An 18,543-nucleotide genomic window follows, 5' to 3' on the forward strand; every position below is an offset into this window, starting at 1 on the left:
ACTGAAGTGTGATGGCTAGACTGGGTGTTGACTGGGTCAGAGCATCTTCAAAACTGCAGCTCTTGTGGGATGGTCCCGGTCTGCAGTTGTTAGTATCTATCAGAAAGGAAGCAACTGTGGTGACGGGCGGTCAAGGCCTTAGTGATGCACGTGGGGATCGGCCCATGTGGTTCGATCCAACAGATGAGCTCAAAGTGCTGAAAAAGTTAATGCTGGTTCTGATAGAAATGTAGAATACACAGAGCATCAGTACTGTACCATGGAGCAATGAAACTGTTTGGTTTAATGACTCGCGTTTTCTTTTACATCACATGGATGGACCCGGTGCTTGTGTCACTTACCTGGGGAACACCTGACACCAGGATAGACTATGGGAAGAAGACAAGCTGGCAGTGTGATGCTTCAGGCAATATTCACATGGAAAACCTTTGGTCCTGCCATTCATTATGGATCTTACTTTGATACGTGCAACCTAGCTAAGCGTCTGTGAAGGTTCTCAGTCATCCAGGTCATCGTAGTCAAAGGAGCTTGCAAAGAAAAGCATCTGGACTTCTTTAAGTTACTTGAAGATGTTTCACCTCTCATCCGAGAAGCTTCTTCAGTTCTAAGGTCAAATGGTGGAGAGTCCCAGATTTAAACCTAGTGGGAGTTTCCCCCCACAGAGGGACAAAAAGACCCCCTGATGATCCTCTAATCGCCTGAGCCAAGGTGTGAAACTGGGTGTGGGTCCCAATCAGCCAGAGTTTCGGGTGAGTTCATTGTGAAACCTGACCTCACCTTATCATGCGAATTCCTGAGGTCAGATGGCCCAGGGTGTGAGTGGGCGTTAAGGCGTCTGGGAAGGGATCTCAAAACTGGATTATAGATGGCAGAGAGTTGGTGTCGTAAACCAGCGCCTCTGTTCAAAGATGGTCGCTCACAGTGGACATAGATGGCTTCTTTCACTCCTCTTTCAAACCATCTGTCCTCTCTGTCCAAAATGTGAACATTGGCATCCTCGAAAGAGTGTCCTTTATCCTTAAGATGCAGATGGACAGCTGAGTCTTGTCCTGTGGAGGTGGCTCTTCTGTGTTGTGCCATGCGCTTGTGAAGTGGCTGTTTGGTCTCTCCAATGTAGAGGTCTGGGCATTCCTCGCTGCACTGTACGGCATACACCACATTGTTAAGTCTGTGTTTTGGCGTTTTGTCTTTCGGGTGAACCAGTTTTTGTCTGAGTGTGTTGCTGGGTCTGAAGTACACCGGGATGTCATGCTTGGAGAAAACCCTCCTGAGTTTCTCTGATACACCGGCTACATAGGGGATGACAATGTTGTTGCGTCTGTCCTTCTTATCCTCCCTCGCTGGTGTCTGATCTTTTCTGTGCATCTTTGCTGACTTAATTTGACCTTAGAACTGAAGAAGCTTCTCGGATGAGAGGTGAAACGTCTTCAAGTAACTTAAAGAAGTCCAGACGCTTTTCTTTGCAAGCTCCTTTGGCAACCTAGCTAAGCGTTGCTGTAGACATGTACACCCTGATGGCTGTGGCCTCCTTCAGGAGGATAATGTGCACTGCTGCAAAGCAAAAAATGGTTTGGCAACAGTTTGAGGAGTACAACAAAGAGTTTGAGGAGTTGACTTGGCCTCCAAATTCTCAAGATCTCAGTCCAGTTGGGCATCCGTGGGATGTGCTGGACAAACTAGTCCAATCCATAGAGGCTTGACAGCTTACACGACCACAGCACACCTTCAGAGGTCCAGTGGAGCCTCAACAGCTCAGGGCTGTTTTGGCAGCAAAACTGGGGTCAATACAATATTGGTCAGGTGGCCATAACACTGCCTGGTCAGTGTAATTAGCTGAAGACTTTGGGAAGGACTACATGCACAGGCAATCTACAAAGGTCATGAATTATGTTTTCGGTCAAACAGTATTCATATTGATTGCTTCTCTCTAGGTTGACTCCATGGCTGGGATGACCTCCCAGCCCAGCATGGGAGCCATGGTTGCCTGCACCAAGGGGACCAAGCTTGACACTGGTATGTCACACACTCATTAGCCTCTCAGGTCAGTTGTTTAAAAAAAAATAAAGTCGTATAAAGAATTACAATTACTTTTGGCCAAAGGAGCACTATTAAGTATTGCAATGAGTAACTAAATGTTTAAAAATACACCTGCAGTTTGGAATTGTTAATGAGATCAAGCTCAGAATACATTTTTGAGTGTCCTGCTTCAGCGGAGGAAAGGCATTGATCAACAAATCAATGCATGAGTCAAAGTCAGGCAGACCTGTGTGTTCTGCCCAGTGATAATGTACACAGTCGATTGTTAGAGGGCGATGTAAAGAAAAGGAGACAGCAAATAGAAGGAAACCACTGTGGTCAATAAAAAACTCCTCCTCTGATCCATAAGATAAATGGTTCACTTACTTGTACAGGCAGATTTGTTTTTGATGTCCACAGCCCTGCATGGTTATATAAACAATATCAGCAGTAGCCATTATTAAGGTGGTCGTATTTCATAAGTTAGCTAAAAATTGAAACCTGATGTGCAGCACAAGCACATCAGGAGCATCCTTGGAGCATTTTAAGGGTTTAAGGTTCTCTGAAAATGCCTTAATGTCACACTTAGTGACTGATTTGCTTTCCCAAACAGCATCGTACCAGCCTCTGTCATATATCTTGTTGTTGGCCTTTGTATTGTGCATTATGTTATATTCTAACACACCTCTGATCAGCGACTGGGCTCGGTGACTTCCCACAGCGAGGGCAGCAGAATGGAAGACGTGTTAACGCACTCAGTCGTAAAACGTCTGTTTAAAAATTGAAGGGAAACGAATCGGGTTAAAGGAATTAAAAGTGATGTGGACTTTTTGCTCTGTATATCGAGCCTTTGGCTCAGTATATACGGCAAAGTGCAGACTTAAAAGGGGTTTTAGTTTCTAAAATTGAACAACGAATAAGTCTCTTTGCAGATGATATAATTATATACCTACAGGATCCAGACACGACCTTTCCTCGGTTGATTAAAGCATTAAAATATTTTGGCAAAAACTCAGGATATAAATTAAATATCGTAAAGACTCAAGTACTCTGTCTGAATTGTTTCCCCAAAGAATCAATTCAAAATGAATATAAACTAAAATGGGACTCAAATAAGATCAAATATTTAGGTGTCTATCTAACTAGTGAAATAAGTACACTATACGAGGCAAATTATGTAAAGATTAGTAATACAATCCAAAAAGATTTGATTAAATGGGCTCCGCTTGTCATGGACCTTAGCTCAAGAATAGAGGTAATAAAAATGAATGTGCTTCCCCGACTACTGTATCTATTCACTTCATTGCCAGTCCATATACCAGATGCACAATTTGGTAGATGGGATAAATTAGTTAGTAGATTTATTTGGAAAGGGACAAAGCCAAGAATAAGATTTAAAATACTCCAATTAAGAAAAGAAAAAGGAGGACTTGCCCTCCCGAATTTCAAGGAATATTTCTATGCAGCCCAGCTGAGATATATTGTTTTCTGGTGTTCACCGGATTACACCTCAAAATGGAAGCATATGGAGAAAAATTATTGCTTATCATGTCATCCACAAGCAAGATTGGGAGAAGAAACTATCCAGTCTACGAACACAAATCTCATTACTGAATTCACTATTAAACTCTGGTGGATTATAGTGAAGAAATATAGAATTATAGAAGACTGTAAATTGCTGATTTGGCCTGCATATTCTCGAAAATTCCAAAGTGGACAATGGGATAGTACATTTTTAAGACGGGTCAATAAAGGAATTACAGCAATGTGTACATTAATAGACGGGACAACATTCAAATCCTTCGAGAATCTACAGAGACAATTTGGACTGGATAAATCAGATTTATTTAGGTATTTTCAATTAAGACATTTTTACAATACAGAAATTAGGAAGAAGTTTTTGAGAGAAGGAAGCCATATAATAGAAATAATAACAGGTGCATATAAAAATCCTCCATCAAGAATTTTATCGAAATTATATAATGGCCTGCAAAATTTGAATAGGAATGAAACATTATATATCAAACAAAAGTGGGAATCGGAATTACATCTTGAGTTGTCAGAGGATGACTGGCGATCCGTATGTCTCACACAGCATAATTCCACTAGTTCTAGACGATGGAGAGAATATGGCTGGAAAAATGTGATTAGGTTCTTTATTACTCCTTATATCAAAAGCAAGCAGCTGAAAACACCCCAACAATGCTGGAGATTATGTGGAGACTGGGACGCCAATCATTCTCATGTGTTTTGGAAGTGTAAAAATATCAAATCTTACTGGGAAAGCATTGCGGTAACAATGACGAAAGTGCTGGGGTATGACGTGCTGTGTGAGGCACGAGTAATGTATTTTGGAATATGGGAAAATGTAAGAAAGGAGGACCATTACTTGTTTAAAATTATGTTGTTGTCAAGCAAAAAGGTAATAACAAAAAACTGGCTGAAAAGTGACCCTTTAAAATTGGAAGAATGGACTGATGTAATCGAGGACATATATATAATGGAGAAAATGACCTACACTTTGAGACTGAAATCTGACAAACACCGAAAACAGTGGACAAAATGGATAGCTTATAAGACTCATTCAGCCCCATAGGGCAGGGACCTCTCCTCGTTGTTGTTGTTTTTTTTTGTTTTTTTTTCCCTTTTCCCCTCTTCCACAGATTGGGTGTCCTTTATTTATTTATTTATTTAGTGTTCTTTTTTTTTCGTGTTTTTGTTTGCATGTACTATAAAATTGGAAAAAGTACAAAATAAAAAGTTAAAAAAAAAAAAAAAAAAGTGATGTGGAGTTTGCTGCTCAGTTATGTGGAGTAATGCTGTTGGGAATACTGACTCAGCTCTGCTAACCAGATGTGATAGCTCATTTCCATTACTCAGAACCTTAAAATGCCCAGCTAATTTTGTTTACATGATATTCATACTGCACACTGTCAGCTCCTGCAGCGCACTATGTCCTTAACATAAGAAGTTTGGCACTGTAGGTTAAATTATTGCCGATTATGTTTACACATGCGCATCCCTGCTTTGCATATTTATTGGTGTATTCTCAGACGTGGTCTGAAGAAGGTTCTGCACTTCCTGTCGTGAATAAAATCACTGTTTGTTAAACTGATGCAGAATCTAGCAAGCCTTAGTTTGTTTTACATGGTTACATCAGTGCTTAACATTTAAAATAATTAACCCGTACATGAGAAAAATCCCACCTTAAACTGTTAGTTTAGAAAATGTATTAGACCATATCATAAAACCATGAAAGCACAAATATAGAAAAATTGTTTAAAACTTAAAAACATATTATTTATTAGGCCAATAACAGGCATGGTTCACATTTTTACACCCAAACTCGAGTCGGCACGCTGGACCTTAATCAAGCATAACATTTACTAAAACACATTTTTCTTATTTTTCTATTGAGAAATGCAAGTAAATGACTGTCATTTGGCATCTTAATCAGAAGTAGTAATGTGCTTTTTCCGTTTTTTCCTTTTTAGAAATTTGTAACACATTTTGAAAACTGATGGAAAACAATAATTATAATAATTTCAGCCATAAAAATATAATTTCATTTAACGAACTTGCACATTCTGGTGGATTAACCATTAGAGAAACATCAAAAACAAATTTGTATATCGTGGTGATATCACATCACAGTGCTTCTGTAGTACTTGGGCACATTAGGCTGGGTTAAAGCACAAGTAATTTCCACTTTTGAGAGACTAAAAAAACGTCTTAAGCGTAATTACAGTGCAGCTACAGTGGTTTCAGAAAATGATGGTAAACCACGGGTGTTGGTGGTGTTTGTACCTAAAGGAGTCCTTCAAAGTGAATGAGCTGTTTTGCTTGGCTTATTGTTTCTGCAGCAAAATGTAATGATCACTCACATTTAAAACGCTTTCATAGAAGAGGAAGTGATTTTTGTTCATAAAGCAACGTTGTAACAGAGCCATTTAGACGTGCTGCGTTCGCAGCATAATGTGTGGCTTGAGCCATGAAGGAAAATCTGTTTGCATCGTTGCTGCTCACTCAGTACTCATTTAACCCACAGCTGGATGCAACAGGTTCTTGGACTCGAGTAGGAAACATTGTAGAGCACGACATAAATGTTTCAGTGAAAGAAATTTTGTCGCAGTCCGGTTTAATGACACAATATCAATTTGTGAGCATAAAGTACCAAAAAAATGGCAACAGAAAGACAAGGTCGTTACTCAAAAGCCAGAGTTTTTAAAGTCTCTCAGGTTATTCATGGAATTTCAATTTGCAGACCGTCTCACACACATTTGTGCACACTCGTGCTTGATCCTGTATCCTGGGGTGACCCTGGTAAATGCATTATGCATACAGCTCCCTCTCACATCCAGCTTCTTTTATACCTGTCATCTTGGCCTCGTGTCTTCTTTTCATCACCGCGTGATTTTTGTGCCTCTCTCCCTTTCCCTCTCTGTTTGCCCATCTCACTACATTTGTAATCAAGAAAAGCACTGTCTGACACTTCCATACCTCACTGACCCTAGTCTGTTTACTGCTTCTCTTTACTCCCTCCCAGCTTTCTTCCATCTCTCTTTCAAAGCAATAATCAGTGCAGTGTAGTGTGCGCTGCCTATTCAATCTCCCACCCTCTCTCTGCTCTTATGCCTTTTCCTATTACTCCCCCTGCTTTTACATTGTCTTCCCTCGTCATCCTCCTCTTCCTTCTTTCTCAATCTGCGACAAACCAATTAACGGCACTTTCCATGCCTCCAACTCCCACTCTGCTTGTCCTTTCCCTTCGTCTCCCTCAAAATCTCTCTTGGTATCTCTTTCTCCCAGAGAAACGGCAAAGCATTGGCTCTGTGGTTAATTTGTTTGTCTTCATGCTGTCTCTTTGTTTATGCAGTAAGCCGCGACGTGCATACATACCCATGCATTTTAAAAGTGATACATATTCACACAGTTATGCAGCTGAAAGATGACACATATTAAAATGGTCCTCATGTTTATTTGACACTGCATTTACTGCCTTCTCTTGTGCATCATGCTTGGATTTAATTGATAAAATATTTAGTAGCAAATGGCAGACGCTCTGCTCAGAGGTTATACGTTAACTGTGTAGACAGTCGAACCCGACACACTCACAGCTGAACCCAGACAAACGGGTGAGCACAGGCATTAAATGCATCCAACCTGTTACATCTACCCTTGTATTTGGGTTTTTTCTCCCACAATGTTATTGTGTCTTTGTCTCATCAGCCTCTGGTGTGTGTGTGTGTGTTACAACTGTATATGTGTGTCAGTCTACAAAACGTGTGTATAGACTAATGAAAGCAGAAGTATGCGTCTGTCTGTTTGTATCCTCTGTTAGTGATTTTGTGCTGCTAATGGGCTGAATATTGATGGCGGTTCGTCACTACCAAGCAGCCATCTGTATGAGTGATCTATGGACATGTGTGTTCCCATGGGTGCCTAAAAGGGGGAAACAAGTGAAGCAAATGAATCCACACTATTCAATTATGGAAAAAGCTTGTCATCCTTTGTGTTCTAATTATAGATTTATCGTCATACGGTTGCGTGTGTGTCAGATTTATTTACAAGGATCTGTGTACAAAAGGAAGAAGGGGTGAGCAGATGAATGCTTGAACTTAAAGCATTTAGGCTGTGATAAAGGGAAGATTTGTGTCTGATTCTCAGTTTACTATTGAATAAAACTAATTGCAAAGTTAATCTTCTAAGATTGAATGTTTATTATTTCAGACTAATTCAAAGTCATTTAGACTTTCAGATCATTTTTCCTTAATTGTCTTTAGAGTACCAGGGGCATTAATTTGATAATACGGCAGCTGAAGCTGGTTGTTTGCTTGCTATTGAAGTCGCAGGCTGGCTTGAGTGAGAGCACCTCTCTCCAGGTTGGGCAGTCATCATTGGGACTTTTACTGGGAATGAAGCACATCTGCAGATTTTAATTTGTAGGGGTCTTTTAGACAGTCTGGCTGGAGTCGACTGAGCAGGTTCTGCAGGACAGAGCCAGATGATGTTGGCACACAGCAGGAAGCAGCTGCTGCTGTTGATTTAGACTGAATTGTTTTGCTTGAACTACACCAGGCTTCAGAATTTGTGGCGTAACTATGTAACTTATTCCAAAATACACAAAAGATTTAGGTGCCACATTAAGCAAAAGTTAAACTAGATGAAGAAATCTTGATTAACTTAAACCTGGTAAGTGCAAAGCCCAAATAAAGTATATTGTGTGAATAAAATGCTTTAAAGTAGTTGAAGAAAAATGGTATTACTATGGGAAGAAGGCAAGCTGGCTAAAGTATTCAACAGTAAAAGGGAGAGAGTACGAAGTAGGAGCTAAGATAATAAAAGAATAATATGATATAAGAGAGGGAGCAAGTCGGTCGTGATCAATTGTTTTATCACACTGGTCTGGTTGAAGTGTGTTTCAGGGGTTTTGCACTGTTGTTGGACTTGACACCAAGGTTATTATCGTTAACGAAAACTAACGAAATAACGAAAACTAGAAGTGAAAAAACATTTTCGTTAACGGAAATAAAAAAAACTAAATAAAACTGTAATGAGTGTTCACAAAACGAACTAAAATTAACTGAATTTATAGCAAAAATGTGTTTAGTTTTCATTAATGTGTGCGTGTCTTACAATAGTCAAGGGTGAAAATGAAGTTTAGTTTCCAGATTTTTTTCTTGCTGTGTCTCATTATGCCAGCAGGTGGCAGTACGTTAGTCGAGTCGTCTGTGTTGCTGCTCCGTCCACGCGCAGAATCATGTCAGGAAAAGTCGGAAGAAAGCGCCAGAGTCCAATTTGGGATTACTTTGAATATGACTGTGTTTTGGATAAAGCAAGTGTCTTGTAGTGGAAAGAGACAAATTATGAGGGACATTTCTAAAGGGAAAAAAATCCCACAAACCTTAAAGTGCACTTGAAAAGCTCACACAAGAAGGCTAACCTAGCTTAGCTTGAGAAGGTAAGGGAGCACACTCAACCCTCATCCCCAGAAAACAGAAGCTAACCCCAGGCAAGGCAGCGTGATGCATCCCGAGACAACAGGACGGGGATATCTACACAACTGTGTGAGTCAATTACCTTCAAAAAGTTTATCAAGATATACATTTTATAGTTGCCTGGTATCAGGTTGTTCATCTGCCTTTATTTATTTATTTATTTATTTATTTAAAGAACTCATAGTTGGGAATGTGAGTTGTCTGTCTCTGCATGTTAGCCCTGCGACAGACAGGCGACCTGTCCATGGTGCAGTATGGTAGCTGGAATAGCAACATACCCAAGGATGAGCAGAATGACTGATATGATGAAACTGGGATTTTGTTACACTTAATTATTGCAAAAACAACTAAAACTATAACTGAAACTAATCAAAACTAAACTGAAACTAAGGATTTTCAAAAAAAATAAACTAAACTAGCAAACAATTGGTAAAAACTAATTAAAACTGATATAAAATTGAAAATCTGAAGTCAAAACTAAATAAAAATAAAAACTAATGAAAATTGCAAAACTATTAAAACCCTGCTTGACACCCTAAATCCTTTTAGAAATATCTTTTTTTTCGATTATTAGTTTAATTCTGTTTAGAATAAACCACAGTGTTGACCAAAGAAACTGAAAGGCCATTGACATAGTGTAATTCAGTCATTGTGTTACTTACTGACTGAATAATGTGTCATGCATCTCTAAACAATCACATCTGCATAAGATGTGATACAATAAACTGATTGTGAAATCTTTTTAACATACTGGAAAGTATTAGAATGTTCAGGTCTGTAATGGTTTGGCGTACTGGGATACTGTGTTCAGCTGTAGACCATTTAATAATTTGTAAGCTTCTGTTCCTTACAAATAAATATCCAAACCATGAGAGAGGGTCAACAGAAGAGCAATCAAATCATCATAGTTTTGTCAATGTGGAAATGAGTTTCCTCAGATACGGCAGACCATTGTCCTTTTTGTGCACACAGCTTCGGTTTCTTATTCCAAGATTATAAGACTGAACACCTTCCACAGTCTTTCACTTGACATGACCTCTTGTGCATGAGTAAATTTTGTAAAGTCACTGATGATGTGTTTTGTTTTGGATATGTTTAATTAAAGATGGGACTCATCACACCATTTATTAAAACCATCACGGGCCATGGGTGGTCTCGTTATCCTGAAGCTGTCTAACAACAACAGTCATGTGCATACTTTTAAAATGGTCCCGTTTTCATACCTTTTAGGCAAGCAAATGGTTACAGATGCCAAATTAACCACTTTTATAGGAAAATTAGCATTTTCTTCAGTAAAGTAAATGCAGGTTTATGGCAGCGGGGTGAGAGAGAGGGGGTGTGTGTGTGTGTGTGTGAGAGAGTGAGACAAAGATGTGTGGAACATCTTCAGAGTCGTTGAAGATGTTTTCAAGAACTGTAGAAATGACACACAAGATTCTCTTATATTGAATTTTTTCATTCTCGTTGAATATGGCGCCACTAAGATGTTCTTAGTTCTTTGACACTGTTTCTTGCAAGATATTTATTGTTCAACTCTTATTGCAGATTATCTCCATCCCCCCCAAATTCCACTGAGACTCAGATTCGGCGTGTGTAAACCTGTCCACTTGCTGACACTAAGTTCCCCTCACATCAGTTTTGTGAAATGTTAGCTTGCAAGATGATGTTTTGACCTTTCATTATCTCCTTATTTCAGCTTATGACTCAGTCACGTATAATTTGTTTATTTTTAAACAATATCAAGTGTCACACCGTGTTTGGGAACTAATTCAAACCAGTTTAAAAAATCATTTTGAATCACTATTCGAGTTGATTAGGTCAAAGCCTTAGTAGTCACACATCATTCTTTGGCCGTCACAGTCTGTTAATCCCCTGCAGTGTGACAGAAGTGAGAAATGTGCCATTTAGCATAATTGCAATTAAGACTTGGAAAAAGAGCAGACAGATCAACACATTCATTAACTGTGGCCTACCGGGGCGACCGTGGCTCAGGGGGTATCGTAGGAAGCGTATCTGCAACCGGAAGGTCGCCGGTTCGATCTCCGGGCTCTCTGTCCTGGTCGTTGTGTCCTTGGGCAAGACACTTCACCTACCGCCTACTGGTGTTGGCCAGAGGGGCCGATGGCGCGATATGGCAGCCTCGCTTCTGTCAGTCTGCCCCAGGGCAGCTGTGGCTACAACCGTAGCTTGCCTCCACCAGTGTGTGAATGTGAGAGTGAATGAATAGTGGCAATGTAAAGCGCTTTGGGTGCCTTGAAAAGCGCTATATAAATCCAATCCATTATTATTATTACCAGACTTTAGGTTAGCTGAGATTACAATTCTACTGTTGGCTAAATACTAAACCAGTCAAATCAGTGTTAGCCGAGTTTGCCCGCCCACCTGATGTTACCTTCATGGAGGAAAAAGAAGTAACCCTCCTGCTCCAAGTAGACATTAGCCTGATGAGTTTAAGATCTCTAGTTTGTTCACTGAGTCTTATTTAATAAAACATGGTGTGAATTATGTGCATTGTTGTTACATTAATGTCAGAAGTTTTGATAAAGGAGGTTATGTTTTGGGGTCATAGCCCTTACCCATGACCTCTGGTTCCAAAAAGCTAAGAGCCCAGGGACCCCCTCTCTTCTCACACCCAGATCTCACACTCACAGGAAGTGATAGAATTACCATGGTTACAGGGCATTCCTCTTTGTTGTATCCACCGTTTTAAATAGGTGAACTTAAAATTAGATGGTTTAAAGTTGCAAATGTCTCTGTCCATCAGCTAAAAGCCCCCACACGCATAAAGTTGCAGCTCCAGCCGGTTTTAGGGAGGAGCTAAAGATTCGCCCACGGTGACCTTTGAACCAGACTCGGCTACGGAACATGTCCCCGCACTGTATTAATCCAAACTATAATTTCACAACGGAAGCATAAATGAAAGATTAAAAATAAGTGTTCACAAACAGAGAAGAAAATGGACCCAATTACTGCCTGACTTGGCAGACAGTTGAATTTGAGGAGCAACAACATGCACATTAATATCACATTAATTTCACAGTAGCTCCATTTACCCGCCAAGAATCAGTCGAGGCACGCAAACACTTTGGAGTATGGACTCCTTCAATCTAAAAAGTATGAGCTTGTCTCTCAGTTATCGAAGTAATAAGTTTGGCTCGTTAATATGGCTGATTTTTGTCATCATTAGCCAAAAGCTCAGTGCACTGCCATTTCTGTCATGGTATTAAAGCAGTTGCAAGGTAAGCTGCTTTAACACACCTTAAGTGGCAGCAACAAATGCTGTTTTAGTTTTTTTTTTTTTAAGATCCCAAAATATCAGAGGGATTTAACAAGCAGCGTTGATGTAGCAAAGACCAGATTATAATACAGAGTGACTTTTCCAGCATGCTTACAGGCTCCGAGTACAATTTACACAATAGATAAACTAGATATTATCCTGTAATACACCTTCCAGAAGAGATGAGCATGAGCTGCTGCTTCTGCTGCAGACTAGTTTGTGGAAAGTACATTATAAAAACTACAGGCTGATACTGGGTTATTGATAGAGGAGGGAAAGAGACTACATAGAAGCCTACCAAGTAGGCACATCTCCTCTTCACACGATGTTCTCTATTTGATGGTACTCTGCTGTATGTGATGCAGACAGCTGAGAGTAGGAATCGGCACACTGTAGTGTCATTGGAGATGTATTCAAACATACCTGATTGGTGTGTGTTAACAAACGTTTAGCACACTGCTCAGTTTAACATGCTGCTTATTTTTTTGCATTAGCATCAGCATCACAAGTCCACAATTGACTAGTTGGCACAGTGCATATGTTGTCAATATGACTAATTCGGATAAATGGCAGGCTCCCATGGCTTCACTAACGGTTCATCTGTATTTATAGACGGCATCACAATGTAAGCTAAATCTGGTGATTGCTACTTTACATGAAGACAACAGTATTGTTGTTTAATGCTGAATGCATTTAATCTAATCAGCCACCTCATATGCTGTGCTACTACTGGGTCGGACATGATCACACAGATTTGTCAGCGATATACATTCATGATGGGAATCTCCTGTTCCAGCACATCTTAAAGGTGCTCTGAGATCTATGCCTCTGGAGGCTATTTGAGAGTATTGTGACACAATCCACCGTATGCTGCTAAAAGGAGCCATCAGGAGATTGTCACACTGTGGCTATAAAAGAATAGACATGGTCAGTAGCAATGCTCGGGTAGGCTGTGACATTTAAAAAGATCATCCATTGCTTTTCATATCTTCTGTTTGGTGACTGCTGAGAAGTGTAGCCTCGGTTTCCTACACTGAGCTCATATAAGTTTCTGTTGCCGTAGCCCATCTGCTTTGAGGTTCAACATGTCGTGCACTCGGAGATGCCCTTCTGCATACCTCGGTTATAACAAATGGTTATTTGAGTTTGTTTCCTTCCTATCAGCTCAAAGCAGTCTGGCCCTTCTCCTGACCTCTGCCATCAACAAAACATTTTCACCCAGAGAACTGCTGCTTGCTGGATATTTGCTTTTTTCCAGACAATTCTGTGTAAACCCCAGAAAAAGGTCATGGTTTCTGAAATGCTCACATCAGTCTGACCCCAACAACCATACCACATTCAAAGTCGCTGAACTCACCTTGTTGTCATTCTGATGCTCTGTTTGAGCTTTGATACATTGGTCTGCGTGCTTTTAAGTGCTGCCTTGTGATCAGCTGATTAGATATTTGCATTAACATATAGTTTAACAGGTTTAGACGGGCAGGCGAGTGTAAGTAACCCCTAAGATTACAAACTCAAATTTCTTCTCAGGGTCTCTATCTCTAGTAACATGCTTTAGTTTTCCATATTAAAAGACCTCAAACATCAAAATATCTTTGCTTTTGTTTTTGCCCCATGTGACATTTAAGTGTAAAGTAATTTTCAGTTCACCGTACGCCAAGTCGCATAACTGTGTGCACTGAGCACAGATTTGATGTCAGCTTACTGTCCTGTTTTGCAGGCATCGCTCTGGAGAAGGTGTTTGACTACAGTGAATACTGGGAAGTAGCCAGAGGCTTGTATGCTCCGTTTGATTGCACTGCCACCATGAAATCTGGCAATGCCGACGTGTATGAGAATGAGATACCCGGAGGACAGTACACCAACCTTCACTTCCAGGTACAGTTAAATGCTGCTGTTTCGGTTTTGCCTGTCAGTGGATTATTTCGAGGCTAAAAATATTGGGTTACTGCATTGTACGAATCCAATTCCAAAATTTGCGACTGGTACGACGAACTGCGTTCACGCTGTGCCTGTTTTTTAATGCGCTGACACCTGAGGTGCCAAAGATCACGCGTATCCAATATTGATTTTCAGCCCTTGCTTTCTGTTATTTACATTTCACACAGTGTCCCGGTGTTTTGTAACTGGGTTTGTATCTGGTTAACTTAAAATGGAGAAACAGGTTCTCTGTGTCTATTAGCTCAATAAAACATAAGATATCATCTGTTCCAGTCACTGTTGTTAACACGGTTGTGCTTAAAGTTCAAAGCTCAGAAACTTGAGTAAAAGCTGCTTATTCCAGTGTTTGTGAATGCTGTGCCAAAATACAAGCAAGACTCTGCAGCGTTTGTGCTGTTATAGTCGCACTGAAAAATTTAAGAGATAATTTCAAAGTGATTTAAACCACAGGACCGTCGCTGTAGGATTCTTCCCAAGTGTTCAGCTGCAGGACTGGCTTGTCCAGCATTCCTTGATTTTTCTCTTAAATTGGTTGTAATGAAAAGAAAAGCTTACTCGGTTCATTGGTCTATTGCAGGCTCACAGTATGGGACTGGGCAACAAGTTCAAGGAGGTGAAGAAGGCCTACGCAGAGGCCAACAAACTACTTGGAGACCTTATTAAGGTGAGACATGGACACAGAGCGTCCCAGCTTGCTCTTTATTTTCATGATCAAGCTGTGTCGTTTCAGCTTTAATTTAGTTTAATAGCACAGCAAAGATGCATTTGGAGTCAGTGATGATAGTGGCCTCAACACCCAGCTGCAGTAACTGATTTAATTTGGCAGATAAGAGTATATTCGAAAGTCCTTGATTTAGGAGCATCAGCTGTAATGGGTTATATTATTATCTTAAACAGAGCCGTATAAATGGGTTTGGGAAAATGAGTAGAATGCACAAGGTCGGGCACATTTGGAGCGTTAATGATGTTTTACTTTGTAATATTATGTCTGACTTGGGTCACGTGAATTTCCTGCTGAAAGCACAATTAGAAATGAGTTTTCAATATTCTTTCATCGGCCTGGCTCACACTGACTCGGTCTGCCAAGCCGCCCCTCTTTCCTGGCTTGGCTGAGCAAAACAATCCCAGATTAAGTTAGGTGCGTTCACTGTTCTGTGCAGTCTGAATTCACTTTCAGTGCAGCAGTATATTTGGCTTTCCTCAGCTTCCTTTTCCTCCGAGAGTAACTTTTTATAGCTTTGTCATTTCCTTTGCTAGACTTGTTTATCTTTTCCCGGCTAGTCTACATTAGGCTCATTTATCCTCTCATTTACCAGGTGGATTTAACGTAACTTCAGCCATCACTAATTGTAGTCACGGACAGGGAGCTCTGCTGGAACACTGTCATTCTGTGCCTAGGCTGACCTCCTGACTGCTTCTTGTTTATCTTTCATTAATTACTATGTTTTTCACATTTCTTTTTCTCTCCCTGTAATTATTTTGTCCTTTCTTTTGCATTTTCTTTCATTATCGAGCTTTCCATCTGTCCTCCATTCCACATGCTGCTTTCTGCATTTATTCTCAGCCATCTTTATTTTGCTTTTTCTTACCTTAGACATGCTCCCATGGATTCCCCATTATTTTATCACCTTCTTCTCTCTTTCTTTAGGTCTCTCAATTTTCCCTCTCTGGTCCCTTCTCCCTAATTTTCTCTCCCCCTTTATGTTTTCCTCATCAATCCCCTACCACTCTGCCCATGCCTCTCTATCAATTCAATTAAGACTCTGTGGGCTTCGCTGCACAAGCCAATGTTGGTTTAATGTGCCTACGGGCCCTGCTATGCTCTCCGTTGTATCCTGTTAGCTCGACAATGGCTGTGTCTCTCACACTGCTGGTTTGTCGATAAGGGAGAAGGAGTGCGCTTGTCAGATATAGACATGGAGTACACACACCACATACTGCACTGGCAGTAAGCAGTGCACCTAAAGTATATGCCCACACGCACCACGGCGAAGCCCATATCTTTGAAGTTTAGTGCCGTCAGTGAAGGAGAAATGGGGATACTTTCCTCATTTTAATCAAGAACACAGCTCTAATTATTTCAAATTAAAAAACAAAGTTAAATGTCTAATCTTCTTCAAAGCATTTACATAAAAGTGATTTGCATTAAAGGGATTGTTTACTTCACAGAGTCTATTAATTCATGTTTTCTTGCAGTGGGTGTCATGTTCTGAATTAAGAAATCAAGATATTTGTACTGGATGTCTCAACTTACAAAACCGCATCATTACTTAAGCTCATGGGCCTCTCACTCGGTACCAGACAACATCAAACTCGACACGGGAATCTGGGAGATTTGTGTAAAATGCTTATAAGCCTGACAGTTTCATAGATTAATATTAATTCCAGATGTGCAGCTGAGTATAATCATTACATTGCTTGCTGAGTATCCTGTACCAGTTCTGTAAATCTGCCTTAATCCACAGACTTGGTTTACAATTATAAACAGGTATAAAACTACCTCATTAGTTTTCCTTCGCATTAGTGACCATGGAGTTCAGATTGAATCTCTTAATGATCGTGGACCAGCCGTTCGTTTGCATGCAGAGCATTTGAACTACGACTATTTAATGACCCAAGCTACAATGACTCTACTAAATATGACACCTGCAGTAGGATTAGGATTGTGCTCAGTTTTCATGTATGTATCACATACAGTTTAATTAGGTTTAATCTCAATTTTAAAAGCATGCATGTGGTAAAATGTAGTGCTGGGAATGCTAAGCTGAAAATAACCATTGATGATATAACCTTGAAACGGGTGAGCAGCTATAGAATAGAGACACAAGATTTGTTTCCCTTTTCCACCTTGTGTAACACATCACGTACGCTGTGTGTTTTGGTTGAAGTCAGCCTCCTTTGCCCTCCTGTCAGCCTGCTGGTCACATAGTGCATAGTATATGTACAGTATAACTACTGAGCCGACAAACCTTGTCTGGAAGATGAGAAGGGGTCTTGTCTAGTTCTAAATCTACTCGCTACTGATTGGAAGACTCACAAGATTGGAAGTGAGAAACCCCCACACATGAACAGATGGCTCCAGTGTTTGTGTCAGTGATATGAACTGAAAATGCACATAAAGCAACGAGCATTTCTAAAGTTAATTTTTATCTACGCAAATGTCGGCGCAACATGCATTGCAGCAAAAGCTGCTGGGTTAATTGGCAATGACCACCAGGGCCTCCCTTGCTTGATTTCCCTGCTTTTAACTTGTTTTGCTATCAACTTCCAGTCTCCTCCTCCTCTCTCTCAGCTACATCTGTCTCAGCGTGAGCTTGTCGGTATAAAGAGGACAGCTTGTATATGTATTTGTGAGTGTGCTCTGTCTTCTTCCCTTACCCTGTCACTTTCCTCTTGCAATTACAAGCACGTATCCACTCACCTCCCCATCTCAAAACACACTCGGTCTCTCATACTTCGAGGTGGACCACCTCCTTGTATTGCCTGTGGGGCTGCAGATGTCTACTGCTCTTCTCTCTTTGCTTCTGTCTCTCCTCCCCTCGGTTAATCTGTCCATCCCTTTATTTCTCCCTCTTAGTCTTCCTGCCTCACTCTTCATCACCCCGTCTGCAGTCTCTCCCCACTCTCACTTTCCAGTTTCATTTGGTCCCATCACCGCCTCCCACCTTCCCTCATTTCGATTAGACTTCCTTCATGTATCTCTAATCTTTCTATCGTTTCTCCCCTCCCCCTCTTCTCTAAGCCTCTCGTTATCGCTCCTCTCTAGTCTCCTCCCCTCCTGACAGGTACCATTCTTCACTCTGCTCCTAGCTTTGCTGGCTGGGCAGTGTGTGTATGTGTTTTCGTTACATTTTCCTTCTCCCTGAAACAGTCGTGCACACACTGATCTGGATGATATAATCCTACGCTCTTTAGGGCAGTTCAGGTTTGGATAGTTGCATTTCGAGACACATTTGAGCAAAGTACACAGATGCACACACAAAATCCACCGGCATGCCGCACACTCAAACGTGCCATTGTGCCAGATTTCTGCTGCCAGGGGTGCGAAGTCACGCGGGATCACTTAGTGAGGACTGCACATTAGTTGAAGTGAGAAAGATGGACAGAAGGTGGAAGAGCAGTGTGGGAGAAAAGGAACACGGAGGTGGTGGGAACAGAAAGAGCCGCTGGAGGTGGGTGAGGGCGGATCAGGGCTTGTGTCTCAGATGTGATAATGAGAGCTTTAATTTGGATTAATCGGCATTAATTGCTGATAAAAAGCATTTATGGGAGAGAGGCAGAAATGACAGGAGCTAATTTAATCTCCCTATT

General features: G+C 40.7%; 1 protein-coding gene across 2 annotated transcripts in view; it reads left to right on the top strand.

Annotated features, from left to right (window-relative positions):
• Positions 1-18,543, top strand: part of LOC146521716 (pyruvate carboxylase, mitochondrial-like) — a 316,433-nt gene that overhangs the window by 271,224 nt on the left and 26,666 nt on the right. For both annotated transcript variants that reach the window (XM_085149207.1, XM_085149198.1), the window contains exons 19-21: positions 1,932-2,013; positions 14,012-14,169; positions 14,810-14,896. In XM_085149207.1, the coding sequence (XP_085005333.1) occupies positions 1,932-2,013; positions 14,012-14,169; positions 14,810-14,896 (327 nt within the window). The remainder of the gene's footprint in view (positions 1-1,931; positions 2,014-14,011; positions 14,170-14,809; positions 14,897-18,543) is intronic.

This window comes from Neolamprologus multifasciatus, chromosome 3 (genome assembly GCF_963576455.1).
Source record: "Neolamprologus multifasciatus chromosome 3, fNeoMul1.2, whole genome shotgun sequence".
NCBI lineage: Eukaryota > Metazoa > Chordata > Actinopteri > Cichliformes > Cichlidae > Neolamprologus > Neolamprologus multifasciatus.